This window comes from Epinephelus lanceolatus, chromosome 10 (genome assembly GCF_041903045.1).
Source record: "Epinephelus lanceolatus isolate andai-2023 chromosome 10, ASM4190304v1, whole genome shotgun sequence".
NCBI lineage: Eukaryota > Metazoa > Chordata > Actinopteri > Perciformes > Serranidae > Epinephelus > Epinephelus lanceolatus.
The window spans coordinates 17,639,261-17,659,206 of NC_135743.1; the positions used below are offsets into that span (position 1 = coordinate 17,639,261).

The window sequence follows — 19,946 nt, forward strand, 5'->3', positions numbered from 1 at the left end:
GTCGTTTATGATGGTGTCGGCCTTCCGTTTAACTGCCTGTGTGTGAAGATCTGTCAATGAGGTCTGAGTGGTGCCCTTTTATTTTGGTAGCATGTTTGATGACTTTTCAGAGTTTGGATTTGTCTTTAACGGAAAGGAAGGTGTACCAGGATGAGATGTTATAGGTTAGGACTGACTTATACAATATAAAATGCCATAGGCTCGTGCTACTAATGTTAGCATGTTACATTTGTTTGGAAAACGTGTTTAGTATAAGACACTTGTTTTGTCAGTGAACTTTGTGAGTTGTAATGAAGCAGAATTTTGTAACATTACCTTTGTTAAATGTTGCTGTTGTTCGTGTCTTCATGTGAGTGGAGGAAAAAGTCCTCTAGCCACTAGGCTAATATATACAATGTAAAATGCCACAGGCTTGTGCTAAAAACATTAGCATGTTGTATTTGTGGGGAAAATGTGTCCAGCAAAAGCAAAATGCTTTGTCTGTGAATGCTGCGAGTTATAGTGAAGCTGATTTGTGTACTTGTGTTTGAAATTGTTGCTATGAAGCCATGTTTAATATGTGTTTTGAATCAACTAAACTTTACAACATGTCTGTCCGTCCTGGAAGAGGGATCCCTCCTCAGTTGCTCTTCCTGAGGTTTCTACCTTTTTTTTTCCCCGTTAAAGGGTTTTTTTGGGGGGAGTTTTTCCTTATCCGCTGTGAGGGTCCAAAGGACAGAGGGATGTTGTATGCTGTAAAGCCCTGTGAGGCAAATTGTGATTTGTGATATTGGGCTTTATAAATAAAATTGATTGATTGATTGACTTCACAGGAACCGCTGATCTTGGAGGTGTACCTGCAGAGTGACACAGACACACCACCACACAGGTATATATGCCCCCTTTAATTCACTGTACTTTACATTTTGCTAATAGACCCCTATTTTGCAGTAGGCTATATATAGTCTACATACAAACATACTGTTGCAAACAGTGTTAACATGTAATATTTCTGAGTAATCCAGCAGAATCAGCCTTTCAGGTCCTGTTGATCTACATCCTGCTGATTAGTGATCTGATAATTTGAGCCAGGAGGCCAGGCATCATCTGTCTCAGTGCTACTTCATTAGAGGTGTGTGACCTCTAATGAAAACATGATTGCAATCAGGGAAAGCATTTTTAATGTGTGGACGTGTCGCATTCTCAAAGCACGAGCGGAACCGGGCGCGCGCACTCTCTAACCCCCCCCCCCTCCTCCCATTCCTCCCATGCAGCCACACACACCACCAGCACCAGCACCAGCCGCCATCCAGCTTCAGCTGCTGTAGGGGGGCCACATGCATTGAAGGGACCGGCGTGCACGCGCACCCTCTCAGCCTCTCTCGCGCTCCGTGCTCGAGCCGTTCCTCCGTGCGCGCCCCCGCTCAGAGACAGGCTTCAGGGAGCCCGGAGAGCAGACGAGCGGCAGCGGGGAGAGAGAAAGATGGAGGTGAGGGTCGGGGAGAGACTCCTGTGCCTGGCTGTGTTGTCCAGCGTCTTCTTCGTGGATTCAGTCCTCGGGAAATACGTCAAAGGCATCGTCAACACCAAAGAGGTGAGCGCTGCTTTTTTCTTCTTTGCCTCTTTAATTAGTTGCCACTTGCGTCAATGACACCGCCACAGTGGGAGTGGGGAAGGGACTCGACTGCGTCTCCGAACGCAGGTGCCTCTGTGGCGGACTGCTCCGCGGATAGTCGAGGAGGCTACCGGCCAATTCACCGCCAAGTTGCCTCGGGTATTTACGTGTGTGTTTACTGCCGCCAGATGAAACACACTCACCTCTGTGCTGCCTTGCAACTGCGCGCCATCTGCTTGCGTGTCATCTGTGGCGTAACGCTATATTTCACCCTCAATGTGATGGTCTTTGGCATCATCGTAGCCCCAGTAAGCGGCACCCCACCAGTGCACGGCGACCAATGGAGCCTCCAGTTGTGATTACTCATCCCGAAGCCAAACCCAGCTTTATATGCGTGGTTTTATTCCCTCTCTTAAATCTAAATGAGCAGCGGTGTTTGTGTTTATGATGAGAGGAGCCGTTACAGGTGTGCGTCATATGGCTGCTGGCGCGCACCGCTGGGTTGGTGGCAATCCTTGAGCCACTGGGTTCAGTCCAGCCTGGTCAGGGTCTGTCTTCAGACAGATCAGCATCGACATCATCGTTGCCCTTACAAGATCTGCGAGTTAAAATGTTAACTGAGCAGCCGAGCAGATACTGTAGCTCAGGGCTGTTTGTGATTAAGGAGGCTCCCACCTGCTGTTCCACATCTCTGGTTTGTATTCTCACGAGTTGGTGGATCAAGTTTGACATGAGTAGTACAGTAGAGCTGTCTTAAGGTCTGGATGTGAGTTCAGCAAGGCAGACCACTAGTAGCTTCTGTAACAAGACTGGCTGTGGAGCTTTAATTCAGATGATTCATGGTTGTTTGGAGCATTATGGTAATTGTGTTGGAATTTATGCAAGTCAAAATATTTATCTCTCTGATGCAACCGAGGACACGTTTGACCTTTTAGTCTGTGAGGTCAGCTGTGTCTTGTGACTCTAACCAGAGGCGAAGCAAGTTCATATTAAACAAACATAAGAAAGAATATGATATCAAAATAATTTCCCAGATATAAAGTGATATTTAAAAGCTGTGAATGCTCCCAGTTGAGAAGCTGGAACCAGCGGTGGCTACTTGATCGAAGTTATTGATTAGTCAACAAATTGTTTAATCTCAAACATGAGCACCCTCAGCCGCTGATATCTCCAGTGGACCATCAGCAGGGGAGCGACTATCTTGTTGCACTGTTGCAAAGTGCTGTTTTAAAAAAGGAGCATGTGTTCATCTCTGCATTCTAACACATTATAAATATTGTGCCCCAACCACTCGGGTGCTTCATGTACCACAGGTTTTCATGTGTAGCCAAACAGTGCATTAAAATACTTAACACCAGTATATCACCTTACTCGTATATCACCTTACCTGGCTCCCCCCAAAATACTGAAGAATGTAATCTACGAGACAGCAGGCGGTTTGAGCTTTAATTCTCACTCCAGCAGGCTGACTTGTTTTGCTCACATTCCCTGAACTCTGACTTTAAAGTGCGCCATGAACTGAGAGATTGAAGTCACCGATTTGAATCCCCGCGATGACGACAGGAAATCTGAATGGATAAATTGAACAAGGAGCACTCATCCATCCATCACTCGTCGAGATGCCCTTGAACGCAGCGCTGAATCTGCACCTGCTCCAGTGGAGCTGCTCAGTGGCCGGCAGTAGGTTGCACTGGGCAAATTCCAAACGTGTGTGTGTGTGTGTGTGTGTGTGTGTGTGTGTGTGTGTGTTTGTGTGAGAGGGACACCTCAGCTCTTGACAAGGAGGGCACCTACTTTTATAGTCCTCTGCGGTAAATAGGGATATACTTTTAGTCAGCCTGTTTTCTTACGTAAGGCCATGAATAAAGAGATTTCACATAAATAAGTTCTACACCTGAAAAGCATTGTAGGGTGCCACCTATTTTTTTGAATATCAGTTGATCTGATTACTTTCTTAAGCAAGGGAGCCAGTCCACGACGCCAGGAATGCCCCGCCCCTGCCTGCTGCCGGGCACGCTATGCAACAGACTCTGATTTCTGTCCCTGCAGGTGGTGGGCCCACTTGAACTCTCTCAAGCAAGGGAGGTCAAGTATCTCGGGGTCTTGTTCACGAGTGAGGGTAGCATGGAGTGTGAGATGGATCAGTGGTTTGGTGCAGTTTCTGCAGTGATGCGGGTGCTGCGCTGGACCGTTGTTGTGAAGAGGGAGCTTAGCTGGAAGCCGAAGCTTTCGATTTACTGGTCCATTTAGTCCCAACCCTCACTTATGGTCATGAGCTCTGGGTAGTGACGAAATGAGTTTCCTCTGTGGGGTGTCTGGGCTCAGCCTTAGAGGGTGAGGAGCTCGGACATCCTGAGGGAGCTCGGGAGTAGAGCCACTGCTCCTTAGCATCGAAAGGGGTCAGTTGAGGTGGTTCGGGCATCTGATCAGGATGCCTCCTGGGCACTTCCCACTGGAGGTGTTTTGGTCATGTCCTGCTGGTGGCCTGGAGTAGAACCAGAATGCGCTGGAGGGATTACATATCTCATCTGGCCTGGGAATGCCTTGGGGTCCCCCAGGAGGAGCTGGAAACTGTTGCTGGGGAGAAGGACGTTGGGGGTGTTTTGCTTGGCCTGCTGACCCTGCAACCAGGTCCCGGATAAGCAGATGAAAATGGATGGATGATTACTTTCTCAATCAATCCTTCGGTCTACGAAATGTCAGAAAATAGAAAAATGTCCATCGCAGTTTCCCAGAGTTGAAAGTGAACAGCTCTGTTTTGTCCAATTAACACTCAAAAATCCCAAGATATTTAGTTTACTATCATAAAAGGTGCAAACAAACAACAAAAGACAGCAAAAATCTCAGTGTGAGAGGCTGGCGCCAATGGACTTTTAGCATGTTATCTTAGAAAGCAAAAGAGTTGCAGATGGATTCATCGATTAAACAAGTAAGCAAGTAATTGTTTTATCTTTGCTTGCATTGTTAGACAAATGAGAAGAGTAAAAAATAACCTTTAAAGATGTAGACATGTACTTTATTGCTTTTCAGAGTCTTTCTTGAACCTTGTTGTTGGTTTTTCCGTCTTACTCTTGTGCCTCTAAACCCGTCAGGGATCATTTGACAACGCAAGCAAAACAACAGCGCGCTCTGAATGACATCAGGCAACACCTGCCTTGACATATTGATACTGTGTGTGTGCGTGTGTACACTTTAACACATCATCAGTCTTGCTCGTGCGTTTCTGCCCCAAGGTCACCCACTATATCCCCTCCACATCCCCTCTCTCTCTCAGATTTATATACACACACAGACACACATTCACAGAACAAACTCCAGCACTTGCACACAAAAACACTCAGCCTCAATCCCATGATGCTGTGGTTGTGTCAATGTCTGCAGAGCTGAAGGCAGAGTTTGTGCAGAGCTGCAAATTGACAAATGTAATTTACCACACTGGGAGGGATGAACTGTTGGAAACTGTGGAGTGGCTGGAGAATTTCAGAGAATCACAAGCAAAGTTATCCAAAGGCATCGGTGCGGCAGACTGGTCAACAGCTTTATTCGGGCTGGTCGATGTGTACAATTAACTTCAGTGGCTCATGACGTGTGGAGGTCCCGATAAAATGTCCCTTTGAGAGGCAGCAGTGGCTTTGAGGTCAGAGGAAGGTCAGTGTTTTGAATCCAGCTGGGACAATCTGGGAAAGAAATAAAATCCTTGAACTCTTTCAGCAGCCTGTTTCCCCCCTGTGTCCACAGGGATGTTGAACTTCTACAAAAGCACACTTCTAGTCAGACTGTCGGGTTGGGGTGATGTGTTGTTCAGTTACTTTTTGACAGCTGACACTTGCTGTTACAAGTGTCAGACCTCAGTTTCCAATAAAGCTGAATGATTTGGAGAAAACATGTAATTGCGATTTTTTTTTTTTTCGACCAATATTGTGATTGTAAGTTCAATGGTGATTCTTTTCTATAAATTAAACTAAAGGCCTGGACTTGTGGTCTACATTGCGTTATGCTGCATTCACATGATCCTGGGTTGGTCCCATTTATTAAGTGGGGAAGTCGTTTTTCGGAAATTGTTTTGTTCACGAGCTTTTAGTTGTAATGTGCAAACAATATGGGCGCTACAAAGAAGATGTGATGCTTTATATTATAGTGATTTTGTCCCAGACTTGTTGCTGTATCAAATCGATGGATCGTATAGCACTTTCTACACTATGAGTCACATTCACCCATTCATTGGTGGGTGAATTCACCCACTGAATCGGGAGCAATTTGGGGTTCAGTATCTTGCTCAAGGATGCTTGTGGACTGGAGGAGCCGGGGATCGAACATCCAGCCCTACCTCCTCAGCCACAGCTGCTTAGTTCATTCCCTGAAACTACTGAAATATTGCTTGACCTGACTAACGCTAATAAATAACTTTTCTAACTCGTATATGTCACTCTAGTTGGACAGCAGCTAACGGTTACAACTTACAATACCATATTACAAATTTGAGCAAATAAATGACATGCAAATTTATTACCATCAACCAAACAATTACTTTCATCTACCATGATTTTACATATTAGATATGTCCAACTTTCTGAGTTGTTGTTCTGACCTTAGAGACAATAAGAATTGTCACCCCCTAATATCTGCATGGGGAGCAGGTCTTTGTCCACAGAGATTGCCATGTTGCACTGGCATGTTTCTACAGTAGCCCAGAACAGACAAACCAAACATTGGCTCTAGATTGGGTTTGCATCGGCCAGTAGCAGAAACAGTCTGGCATTACTTTAAAGTGTTTTATGTGACATATTCATCATCATCATCATCATCATCATCCAACTAAACAGCAAAGAATTGTTTTAAGATTACAGAGTATTGTTTACATCCTATGCCATCGACATTTTACTTTCTAAGAGACATTTTTCGGTACGGTTTCATCTCATATGATATGAAGCAGCCTACTTCATTCATGGTTCTGATGATGACCATGAATGCGCTCATTGCTGGATAGGAAAACCAAGGGTTGACTGAACCAGTTGATAACCAGCTTTGTAGTACCGGTTATCCAGACGGACAGTGTTGGGGTTCGTCAAGCCAGATAACAAAAAGATATCCTGGGTAAATTGAACTGGCTTCGTATTACAGGCCTCAGGTGTGTTTGTTTTGAAGAGGAAGAGATCTCTGTGGATAATTCAACGTCTGGATCTTAAGTTATCAGAGGAAAAAGGTGTGGACACATTAGCAGGTGTTGGGCTAGTGGCCCTTCTACTATGAGTTTAACAGAATTTTAACATAAAACTGCTTTATTTAGTATTTTACTGATTTTACTAACCTGGTTCATTGGTTTGGAGAGGAAGAGACTGCTGCTGATAATACAGCTTCTGCTAAAGACCTCCTGAGTAATGATCATCCTAACCAGGAGTTGACGCTTGGCACATAGGAGACGTTTCAGCTGGTTGCAGTCTGCAGTCCTCCCTGCTCGATGCTCCTAAATCCTACACACTGTTCCTTCAACTACAGCTAGATAGAATAAGTAAAAGTGCAGACAGCTTAAACCTGGTTTCTACAGCTTGTTAGGACACTTATAAGTATATAACTTATAGTCAGAAATACAGCTCTTACAATGTTAAAATGACACTTCTTCAAATTGTAACTTTTATATTAAAAATAATCAATCATTCAGCCCCAGTTCTCTGCAGTCTCTCAGGAATAGAGGTTTGGGGTTTAGAGAACGAGTGCTGAATACTTATTCTGTAAAAATGTGGCTATGGACAGGTTAAAATGTCTTTTGGTCTTTGGATTTTGCACTTAATGAAAAATTGTGGATTGGACCAGAAAGGTCTTTAAACTTTTGTCTTTGGAAATTAATGAAAATGAACACATACCCTTGAAAGTTCTTTTTCTAATTTAAAAATCCATTGGCCATATTCATCAGCATGCCTCAGCTCACTGGGCCTTTCTCCATCCTAAAATCAACATCTTACATCCTGAGGAAAAACACTGTGATGGATGTTGGGGTTGATGTAGCAGCAGTTTTGAAATGGAGGATTTCACCAGGATTTCTGGACGTAATAGGATCATGAAGCAAAGAGGCGATGTGATGTCTTGTTTTAATTAATGTCATGTCTTATCTTCAGATATGCCAGTTCTAAATTCTTGAATTTCTGCAAACAGGACTCTGAAAGTCACTGAAAAATCCTTCAAGTTGACACTGAAGTAAGTTTCGGGAACCCTGGATGTGTAGAATTTCCGACTCAATCAGTTTTCCCACATCTCTTTTTAATGAGGACATTGTGATAAGATACAGGCACCGTGTGTGTGCAGGTGTGTGCATGTGACTGAACGTTTTCATGGGTCCATATGTTCCCTTTAATGTCTGCGTGTGTTTGAATGTCTACAGAGTCAGCGTGAGCTCCAGTGAAACACCCCAAGAGACAGAGAGGGACAGAGCTTGAGTGTGTTTGTGTGTGTCGGTGCGTGAGTGTGTTTATGCGTCGCAGCGTTGTGTAACCCTGACTAATGAATCATTGAGAAGCCCAGCGGTCCAGGGGTGACTTGACTAGCTGATTGGTAATTAATTGTTAATGAGGCCTAGCAAGCAAAAAGGGATCTAGAGAGAACGAGAAAAAGACAGAAAGCTACAGAGATGAAAGAACAGAAACTGTGAGGGAGGAAAGAAAGAAGAAAGAAAGAAAGTGACGGAGGGAATGAGACGGAGAGATGCTGAATTGACCGGATACTGCATTAAGGCATAGCACTTGATTAATGGGGTGTGCGCACACACACGCGCACACATGTGCAAGCACGCACACACACACTCAGGGAGGTGGCTGAGTGATTCTGCATCACAATGCAGTGGCCATGGGGAAATAAAAAGACTAAAAGGGGATTAAGGTAGACACCTCATCCACTGTTGCTGTTCTCCAGGGCTCAGTTTCTGCTCTCCACTGACACACACACACACACACACACACACACACTCAGCTGCACTCAGCTAACTAGCGGCTGCTTCGTTTAGTTGTTGAAGTTGGTGTAATAGCTCGATCCTGGTGGTGCAGTGTGCTGTTATCTGAGCGACATGCTGGCCTGTGCATGCCACCTTGGCCTTGTTAGTCTCAGCTGACTGCCTTTTTAAAGGGGAACTTCACTGCTTTTACACATCAAAGCCTGTTTACAGGTGTCTGGGAGTGCTACTTCATTTGTGAAAAAAAGTTGTATAAACCTGAGTCATTGTGGAGTCCCAAACAGTTTGAAAAAAATCTGGAGGTGTGGAGTTAGAAAGTGAGTTTAGTTGAAACTTTTTGGTCCGCTCCTTATTTCTGCCTGAGGCTAGCAGCTGGAGGCTACATTAGCCGCTATAAGCATGACACATGGAGCCTGTTTACACCTGGTATTAACATGCGTTTCATTGATCCAAACACAGGTGGACAGCCGAGGCACATGGCCATTGGTACCTTTGTCTAACATGCATCTTTGGCTGACCACTTGTGTTAAGATTTTGCTCAAACGTCAAAGGGCCCCAGGCATATCATTCCCTTAAACACTCTCGCAAGCTGCTTGCCAACATGGTCACTAGTCGTGTAAGTGTTTGTGTCGGCACAGCTGAAGATACTGCTGTCAGCGGAATCCAACAAGTCCAATTCAATGGACGATCATGCAGCACTTTGGTCAAAAGTTTTAGAGTGCTAAATAACCACCTGCATTGACGATGAAGAACTTGTTGGGAACGCTAGGCTGCACTGGCATTTACACCACAAAAGATATGTGGTCAAATGTGTCCCAGACCACCTTGACAAGTGATTTGAATGATTGGATTAAAATGTGTCTTGTATTTATGGCTGTCCACTTCCAACCTGCATCATTGGATCACCCAAGAAGCATATTAATACCAGGTATTAACAGGCTCATGGATGCATAAAGAGAACTGGATACAGCCTTGGAGGTGGGGTCCTGTTGCTCAGTGGTGGATGAAGCCAAAAAAGTTGACCTCCTTGGTATGAAATTATCTGGATTATTTACATCATATGTCCCATAGAGCAAGGGCAAGAGAGTATGCCAGGGCTGACGTCAAAACCTGGACGTTTGGCATCGCGCTGGTTCCCGGAAGAGAAAGTGAATGTGATTTTTGCATTGCGTTTTGGATTATGTCAGAAAATAAGCTCTGTGGCTATCACAAGTTTATGATACTTACAGGTTCAGAGATAATCTTCACATATGAACACCTTTCATACCGCATTTGAAGCTTAAATGCGATTGTCAGAAGCAAAAAGCTAATGTTAGGCTTTAACGGACTACATGACTACTCCACGGTCGCATGACTCTTGACGTCACCACCACTAAGCTTTCGACTGATTTCGGCCACTTTATTTTAAAAGCATTGTATAATGGGGAAATCGGACTGTTTAAGCTAAATAAGAAGCTGTAATGGCGGACTGCCAGCACTCTCACCTGTTTGGGGGTGATGACGTTTAATGTCCCCGACAGGGTTTGTAGTTGTATTGAGCAACTTGTTAGCAACCGCCTTTTTTACACGTAAAAGCTTCAAAATTCACAAGCAGGGTATTTACTGACGTGTTTTATGTCGTAGAACAAAACCTGAAACTCGCTTAAGCTTTTGTTAACCACAGACCTTATTTGAGGCATTTTACCAAAATCCCATTCAAAAAACGTATTGACTTTAAGATGAGAGAACCGGAAGTGCTAAAAGCGCTAACGGAGTTCCGGGTTTACTGGCACACTCTATAAAGCCTTTTGCTATCTGGGCTGGCTAACTTCCGGTTTAGCCCTTCAGTACTTAAATGGTTGATGAAATGATTGAACTGTGTGGCTCCTCTTTATAAATGTTAGCGGACCAAATGGATCAAATCCTGATATTAAATGAGGTCATTTCCCAGGGATTGTGACACAAGTGGCATCACTTGACGGACCCAGATGTTGATGTTTCACTGTTTGGCCATCATAGCAATGTGGCTTCAAAGTCTAGTGTACTTCCTAAGGACCTGGTATAACACACCAAAATCTTTGACGAAACATTTGACGGTTGAGGTGCATTGTGGGTAATATGGGTTATCATTTCACCTCTAGTGTAGATCCATTCAAGGGGAACTGTTAACACTGCATACACTGTTATTTTAAACATCATTGTGCTTTCAACCTCCAAGTTCTGGTCAGTAGGTCGATTGTTTGGTCATTATGCTCTTGTCCAACAACATTCGTATTAGCCGGACAATCACTGGTGTTTAATAAGGTTGTGTCCACCAAAGTTTTCTTTACCCAGCTGAAAAATGACAGCTGTTATTCGTCCTCTGTAATGACTGGGTCTTTGCTGTGTTTGTCCCGCCCCTTCTCCACTGTGATTGGATGGCTGCTGACAATGACAAGCGCAGCATTTTACCCAAAGTAAAACATTTTTCAACTCTCATTTCTAATCAGAAAATGGATAAATAATCACAAGCAGACATTCAGTGTGGGATTTATCACTAGTTTGTGGAAGATCCTCTTCTGTTTCAACTTGAGCCAAATCCATAAAGAAATTTTAGTCTGAGTATTGTTGAGATGATGTTTGACTGGCCTGCACAGAGTCCATCAAACACCTTTGGGATAAACTGGAACGCCAACTGCGAGCCGGGCCTTATCACCGAAGATCTGTGCCTGACCTCACTGATGCTTTCATGGCTGAAAGAGAGAAAATCTCTCCAGGTACCAAAATCCTTTGGAAAGCCTTCTTTGAAGAGTGGAGGCTTTTGTAGCAGCATATTAATCTCTGTGGGCCTCGAAATGAAATTTTCCACAATCTGATAAGGCTGTAATGTTGGGGAGTCCACTTACTTTTGGTCATATAGTTCATGTCTTTTCTTGTGCTGGCTTCGATGTGTTGGTCCAGTTCAACCACAGTACTGTTTGTATGACCAATGACTGTGCTGTTGTCAGATTGGTTGGTTGAACTTGAAGTTAGATGTCATTGGGTGTTTTATAGGCATTTATTTAAAATTGTGACATGAATAAACTTGGGTCAGTAAGAGACTCATAATTTCGATAATTTATTGAATTTGGTTTCATGTCCCACCCTGCTGATTAACTTCCTGTTCTTTCATTGATTAGCTGTTGGCTCTTTACTACCTGTTTGAACGCTTGGGATCACAATCAGTGGCCATGTGTGTCCCAGTGTTTCCCCTGTACGCATTTAGCAGCAGCCACCAATCGTTATTGGCTGATATTCGTTCTAGATAATTTGAAGGCCAATCAGATGACGCAAAACACGCAAGACTGTTTCTCTACCCACCATTAAAATAGCTTCACTGGTCTGGTGGTTCTGACAAACTGTAGCTCACACTTAATATTCACTGGTATGTTCATGGATTACTACTAACCTGACGTCCGGCTCACCTGCCTGTCCCGAGTGTAGACACACTGTCTCTCTCTCCTTGCACACACACTGCTCAATGATACACTTTGCAGTTTCCTGACAGTGCTTAGCTTTGCTTTGTCCTGTGTTGTGTCCACATGACTGGCATGGCATCTGTATGTATACCAGTTTTTTCTTGTCTAAATTTCTCTGAGTTTTGAGTCATTTGGTCTCTGCGACTGTAAATGCAGAGTTGATTAGAGGAGACCGTGGGAAGTTGTAACAATCTTTGGTTTTGATGTCTTGACTCAGACTCTTCTGGAACTATTCAGATACAATTTTTATGTAAATAACTTGTATCAGTGTTCTGTTTGTTAAATGTCATCAGTTGTTATTATCGAATGAAACACTAGGTGTCGATCTTAAGTGCTGTATCGTAGGCAACTGGACTTGCTTGAGTTTCTTGAAGACGTTTCACCTCTGATCCAAGAGGCTTCTTCAGGTCTAATGGACTGGTGCGGAGTCTTAGGCTTCAAACTCCGTGTGGGTATGAACCCATACAGTTACGTCATTAAAGTCCTTACAGAGTTGTTAAGGTCACATAAGGTCACACGTGACCTTAACGACTCTGTAAGGGGAAACGTCTTCAAGAAACTCAAGCAAGCCCAGTTGCCAACGATATAGCACTTAAGATAACCATGACCTGGCTGACTGAGAACCTTCACCAACACTAGATGTCAGTTATAAGTCGGATTGCAGCGATACACCAGTTTCAAGGTATACCATGATATTAAAGTTGATGGTTATCATACTGTGTATATTTGCTTATCTGCAATATTTAAAAAAATGCAACTGGATGGGGAATCTCCCCCTTATTTTAGTTATTTTCAAAGGGGAGACTTTTTACACATTTACACCATTAACGAAATGGTTTTAAGTGTCAAATATAGCAACAAAACATCTGGGCAACCAAAAATAACCCTTCCATTTTCAGTCCTTTAACCCTATGGGCCCGAACGATGCATAGTGCGTCAAAATTCACACCTGTTCTTCTCTATTGATTTTCTCCGCGACCGTGCGTCATAGTGAGAAGCCACGCAAATCACGTGAAACAGTAGAATCGTAGCTTTCCAACAAGACCACACTTGTCGGTAGTCCAATGTTTTCACAGCGAAAAAAAAATGATAAAGGTACACTAAAATGATGTATAACAGAGCTTTCATACAGCTTTGCACACACATTACTCTTGGATGGGTTACTCACGAATGCAGGCTCGCACAGAAATGCCACGCATATCACATGAAAGCGCAGGACCACACACATCATTGTGCTGTCATCCCATCATGCTATAAATACAGATCGAGTGTCTACAAAATAAAAACCTGACGAATTTCTTTACAATCCATCTTGTAATCAGTCACTTCATATAGTGAGGAATATCGTATCTTACCACGTCTCAGGCTTACATGTGTTTCTCCCTGTCTATCCACATTTGTAGTCCGGCTTTCAAAATGCAAATATCTCCATATTGTCCAGTTGACACTCCATCAAACTTTGTATGACAAGACCAGCCACTTCACCTTTGCGCACCCAGACAACTGTAGCCTAATTATGCATGCATGACAGGGCTGTAGTCACCATATACATTGAGGGGGACATGTGTCCCCCCCAATGCCCAAAATGCCCCCCAATATATAACTGAAACTGAAAAACAACAACAAACTTTGTTTACTGCAAACAAAGTCGCAAATATTATCTTGGAGGACATCATTGCACTTGGTTGACTATTTTTCTATGATCTTAGATGTAAATATTGCATGTTTCTTTCAGATAAAACACATTTTTGACTTGTGAATGAATCAATGGAATTTCTTGCAATAATGAAAGAACACTGGCAATCATGTCCACCTGGCACAAACCACATGTTTTGGACAGCTGTGAAGTGACAGAATGTCCCAGCATCATGGTTCTTATAATGCCAGATTCCAGAGAGTCTCCCCTCTTCATATATGGCAGAATATGTCTTCTTCCAACTTGCTATGGTGAGATACATGTAAAAATGTAAGAATTTAGTAACACAGATTTGTTTTTCTCATTGATATAAAAATTAATATAAAATACAGGCACATAGAAGGACATGGAATGATGGCAAATCTGGTTAGCCCAGATTGTCCTGAAAAAACCCCAAGATATAGCATGTGTATGTAGCCTTTAGAGTGACTGTGAAATGAGCTTAAAAGTAAAGGCAGTAAAAATACCCCAAAAACGCCTAGGGCCCATAGGGTTAAGGGTCAGTCTGATTGTTAGTAATATAAATTCTGTAATACCGTGATACTGTGACACTGCGATATTTTCTGAGACAGTTATCGTATCGTGAAAATTGCATGCTGTTGCAACCCTAAGTGTTAAACCTGCCCCCACATGCAGGAGTGATTTCAATAGCATATGGGGTATAGGAAGCATTTTATTTTTTTTTTTTTTTGTTGTTGTTGTGTTTTTGTGGTGAAGTGAGTTTATTTCTCATTATTTTTAGTGACAGACATGGAGCGTTAGGCAGTTAAATTAGTGTTGTCACATTTAAGTCCACATTTAAATCACTTTATCTTGCTGGTTAGTTCAGTTATCAGAAGCATTTTTTTAATTCTTTATTTTACATTTCTGTGTGAACATAGAGCATTTTTTTAAACATGATTTAAAAATGACATCATGACATTATAACCATGTGTCTTAAGTTCTTATTGTGTCAGCTGATGCGCTAAATATCTTCAGGTGTCGCAAAATAAAGCTCACACATTTCGGCACTGCTGCTGGAAAGAATCCAAGGCGAAACACTGTGTCCTCTTTGGTGTGTGTGAAGCTCAATAATTGACTCATATTGCAAGACGGAAGTAAAACTAATTACCTGCTTTGAACACCATTGTTCAGGCTCAGCTGTATGATACAACTGCTGTGTTTGTTAGGAAATTTGAAGGATGTGTGAACGGAAGCATGACGAAATAAAAGTGTTTGTGTGTGTTCGAATGGACGGCTTGGCCTTTTGATGTTTCTATGGCAGCTGCAAACTAAGGCATGCTGTGGTTGCTATGACAATAATAATGGGGGGTGGGGGGGTTGACATTTGGTGTGTGTGTGTGTGTGTGTGTGTGTGTGGGTATGCCTGTTGGTTTCAGAGCAGTCATGTTGTAAAAGTGTGTGACAGATGCTCGTGTCCAACAAGGGGGTCTTTCACAGTCGTACCCTGTGGCGCCTTAAATGATACCCCCCACCATCCCAGCCGGGCCACCCCTCTCTCCTCTCTCCAGGGATTCATCTCTGGGTCAGTGCTCCCCTCTGCTGCCCTGGTTGTCATGGCCGCAGCCTTGAGCGTCACCCGGGACAACACACCGAGGTGGGGGAGTGAGTCTCGGGCTTCAGTGACTTTTGGAGTTTGCCATGAATTATAACCCAGAGGCTCCGGGGGATGAAGCTGCCTGGCAGCGGCTGAAATATGGCTGCGGTTTTGTTTGCTGTGATATATGGAGGCAGCAGGGCTAGCCACGCTACACTGCTCTGGTTGCACTTTATTTCTCAGCACAGAAATTACTGTGCTTGTTTATGTAGGGAGAACGCAGGGCAGAGGTAATTACAGTATAATGGTGCACGGGGAGTTTTGCTGGTTGGGTGGAGATCAAGGGTTCATAACAACCAACCTTAAGGCCTGCTTTAATAAAGAAGAGGAGAACTGTGCACTGGTCCCCAAAGAAGCTGAAATGTGAAACATATTCTAGCGTGCGGTTGGCTGAGGTGAAACTTTTGGGTGAATGCAGTTGTTTTGGATCTGCTTGTTTAACATTTGAAAAGTAAGATTGATTTTAGAGGAAATTAACATTACCTGAAGCAGAACTTGGAGATCCAACAATACAGTGTAATATCATTTCCTGATATGAGAGACTGTATCTTCTGGGATTTTGGTATTTGTATACTATGAGATTGTGATTTCCTGGTCTTTAAAGCTACATTGCTGAAAAATAATTAAACTGGCTGTTCTGTGAAGTGATAAATGACTACCTGTTGTGTCATATCTTGAAAACTTACCATATTCCAGTAAGGATTGGATGTTGTAGCAAAGCACGAGTATAAGGCTGAATCTCAAAGCTCAGTACTTTGAGTACTGACCAGATTGTATCTCTGGCATTGAATATCAGCAACAATCAAGCTTTGAAAGTTGGCTTGTTTACTTTTTCTTTGATCAGGTGATTCCTGATCTAAATCAGAATAGTCCTGCATCTAATGACTGTTTTCATTGCCAGTTAAGCTGCTGTATTTTTCCTAATTCCTAATTCCTGTACAATGTCACAAGATAATGAAAAATGCCCATCACCATTTACAATGTGAAATTATTTTGTCTAACCAACAGTCTGCAGTCACTTTGCTATGCAACTATGTGTCCAAAACAAATTTCCTGTAGGGACAATAAAGTTTATCTTATCTTAGAATTTAAGACAAGAAAAGCAGCCAATGAACTCATTTGAGAAGCTGGAACCATACGGGGAATATTTGGTGTTGTAGCTTGAAAAAATGGCTTGAATTATTAATCAGTTATCACAGCAGTTGTTTTTGACTGACTGTTTCAGCTCTAGTGGGAAGTTGGCATTGAATAGGCTACTTGGTTACCCTTTCCCACTGCACAAAAAACCCACTAACACTTGGTAACATCTGGCTTTTGTACGTAATAGGAAAGGTTACAATCGGCATTCAGACTTGGGTCGAATGACTCTGCAGTAGTCATGGGTATTTATAGGCTCTGGCTCCGTTCAGGAAGTTATAGAAATACAATATCTGGGTGAACGCACCAAACCCCCTTAATTAGTGACATGCAATGACATGCTGCCACAAAATACCATCTGTCTCTGCCCAAGCTCGCTCAAACATCAGTCCAAGTGAGTCTGCACTGAGTATGAAAGAGAGACTGAATAAGTAAGAGATATAAAAAGAAGTAACCACTGTAACATTTTCACTGGCCTCCATGCTGCTTTTTGTTGTTTACTAACCTGTTTTCTGGCCTGTCTGTGGCATTGAATGTGACACACCAGTAAAAAAAGAAAACAGAAAGGCACGCTCATTTGCTGCAGAGCTGTGTACATGGCTCTGGTTTACTGAAAATGGGAAAGGAGTCTATTGCTTATTTTTATCAGGTTTTCCTGTCTTTTTTTAAAACCTGCGTACATGCGCTAATTTTGGTAAGGAAAAAGGTATTAGTATTGTTTATTTCAATATGATATTTCCTCATCTACAATAGATAGAAAGGGGATTCATTCTGTATCGGGGCATCAAAAGTGATTTTAGATTGTTCTATGGAAGGTTTTGTTTGGCTGCTTGTGTTTGGACCTTCTACACTGTTACACTTTTGTTGAAAGGAGGATGTTGTGCAAACCCATGCTCGTTTTTAAACTAGGTTAGGGTTAGGTATCGACAAAAGTATCGACAAAATTGTGTCTGTAGCATCAAAAGTGGTGAAATATTCAGGTTAACTAAATTGATGTGTATTATTTAGGCAAAGTTCTTGTATGGCTGTTTGTGTGGATAACATTAAACTCTGATTAATTTACAATTGTAGAAGGTTGGTATTATTTAATTTGGGCTGCAACTAATGATATTTGCATTATACTGAATGTGGTGGTGAAGAGGGAGCTGAGCCAGAAGGCAAAGCTTTTGATTTACTGGTCCATCTATGTCCCTTCACCCATGGTCATGAGCTCTGGGTGGTGACCGAAAGAATGAAATCGCAAATACAAGCAGCTGAAATTATTTTCTTCCGTGTGGTGGCTGGGCTCAGCCTTAGAGATAGGGTAAGGAGCTCGGACATCCAGAGGGAGCTCAGAGTAGAGCCGCTGCTTCTTCGCAGCGAAAGGGGTCAGTTTTAGGTGGTTCGGGCCAGTTGAGGTGCTTCCTGGGCGCCTCCCGTTAAAGGTGTTCCGGGCACGTCCCACTAGTAAGAGGCCCCAGGGTAGACTCAGAACACGCTGGATTGTAGGATTACATATCTTATCTGGCCTGGGAATGCCTTGGGGTCCCCCAGGAGGAGCTGGAAAGCATCACTACGGAGAGGGACGTCTGGGGTACTTTGCTTGACCTGCTGCCCTTGTGCCCCGGAGAAGCGGATGAAAATGAATGGATGTATATATAAGATGTTAGAAAATGGTAAAAAACAATATCTATCACAATTTCCTAGCGCTCAAGTTGACATATTGTTTGTTTTGTTTGACCAACAGTGCGAAAGATGTTCAGTTTACTATCAAGGACGATCAAGAAAAGCAGCAAATATGTAACTTTAAAAAGCTGGAAGAAGAGATTCTGGCTTATTTCCCTCAATTAACAATTAATCTGTTAGATTGTTGCTGATTAAAAAGCAGATTTTGTAGAAAAACATATTTAGAGTCCTCTAATATTTCATTTAACAATATATTATTAACATATTGGAGAAGAATATTGTCATAACAGTCGTGTCTAGACTAATGTGTATTTATCTGTAGAAAGCCTAAAAATGATACAGTATTTTACTTTGTCAGTATCACTCAGCTGTAATCTCAGTCTAATCACTTGCTGCTTTAGTCTCTCAGTCATTTTGTTAACCATGCACTTGGTTAATGGGGCCCTCTATTGATTAAAAGGCATTTACCACAAATCTGTAGTATTCTAAATTTGAGTCCAGCCTCGGTCTGTCTCTCGCGCCATTCGTCTAAATAAAACGTCTCTCATTTGTTGTACTAATTTTACAAGACTAGCTGTTACTTATTCTTAAAGATCTGATGTCTCCTTCTGGTTCAGAGCTCTTCATTTAGCCCGTCTGCCTCGGTAGGACGTACTTACGCCGGGCAGTGCTCCAGATAAGGGGAAGAGTGTGTAAACATCATATAAGTGATGTGGTGTTAGTGCTGTGTTCAGCAATGTGATCCATATCTACAAAATGTGTCTGCTCACAGCTGTATAGGATATATATATATATTTATATATAGACCACCACTGACTGATCTGCCACGCCGATGCTGCTGCAGTGCTTTATGTAAGCTCAGTGAAGTACACCATCAGCACTATTATCTGGTCTCATGCTGCCAAGCTTATGGCTGAATAATATTAAGAATGGATAGTTTTTTTTCGCCTCTTCTCCACCTCTCTCTCCCTCATTAATGTGCTCAGCAGCCCCTTGATGCCCTCTCTGTTTACCCTCTCTAGAAGTTTACCCTCTTGGCGCCACCACCCTCCTCTCCACTTTGCTTCTTTTTCTCTTATAGCTAAACCTTTTTTTTTAACTCCTCCTCAATCTCTTCTTTAACTTTTTGTAAGCTCTGCCCTTCTGTTTCAACTCCTCTTCCCCCTCCTTCTTTCTTTCTCTTCTTTTATTGCCCCGTTAATGCCCTCTCTCCAACATTTTATTTCCTTTCTTCTCTTCCCTACGGCTCCCCTTCCCTCCTCTACATCTTCTTTCCTCTGTGTGCTTCTACACAACATTCCTTTTAGCCACGCTAGCTTTCGAGATTTTATTATTGTTCTGTTGGTCCTTCTGTTTACCACTTTGGTCCAGGCTGAAATATCTCAACATCTGTGTGGATGGATTAATGTTTAGTTTTGGTACAGATAACTGTGGTGCCCAGAGAATGAATCCCTTTCTCCCCTGACTTTTCCTTTAGCGTTAACAGCAGGTCATGGTTTCACTTATCCTGTGCAATATCTCAACATCTATAAGATGGATTGGCACAAATGTTTACACAGACATTCATGGTTCTCAGACAATAAATGCTACTGAGTTTGGTAGTCCCCGGACTTTTCCTCCAGGGCAGCAAGAGGCAGCCGTTTGTGGTTTTGAGTAAAATGTCTTTGTCAGCTGTTGGATGGATTGCCATGAAATCTGGTACTGACATACACTGCTCAGGAGTCAATATAGCTTTTGTCATCTGTTGACTTTTCACCTCACAACATCATCAAGGTCTGGTTTCACAAAGCGAGACTTTTGACTATGGTTTTGATCAAAGTAATTAGCAAGCTTGTGCACCC

At 42.7% G+C, this 19,946-nt stretch overlaps 1 protein-coding gene across 1 annotated transcript in view; it reads left to right on the forward strand.

Moving 5' to 3' along the window:
* Positions 1-1,392: 1,392 nt before the first annotated feature.
* tmem145 (transmembrane protein 145) overlaps positions 1,393-19,946 on the forward strand; it is a 63,121-nt gene continuing 44,567 nt past the window's right edge. Inside the window, exon 1 of the mRNA XM_033641384.2 lies at positions 1,393-1,573. Within this exon, the coding sequence (XP_033497275.1) occupies positions 1,463-1,573 (111 nt within the window). The 5' untranslated portion in view covers positions 1,393-1,462. The remainder of the gene's footprint in view (positions 1,574-19,946) is intronic.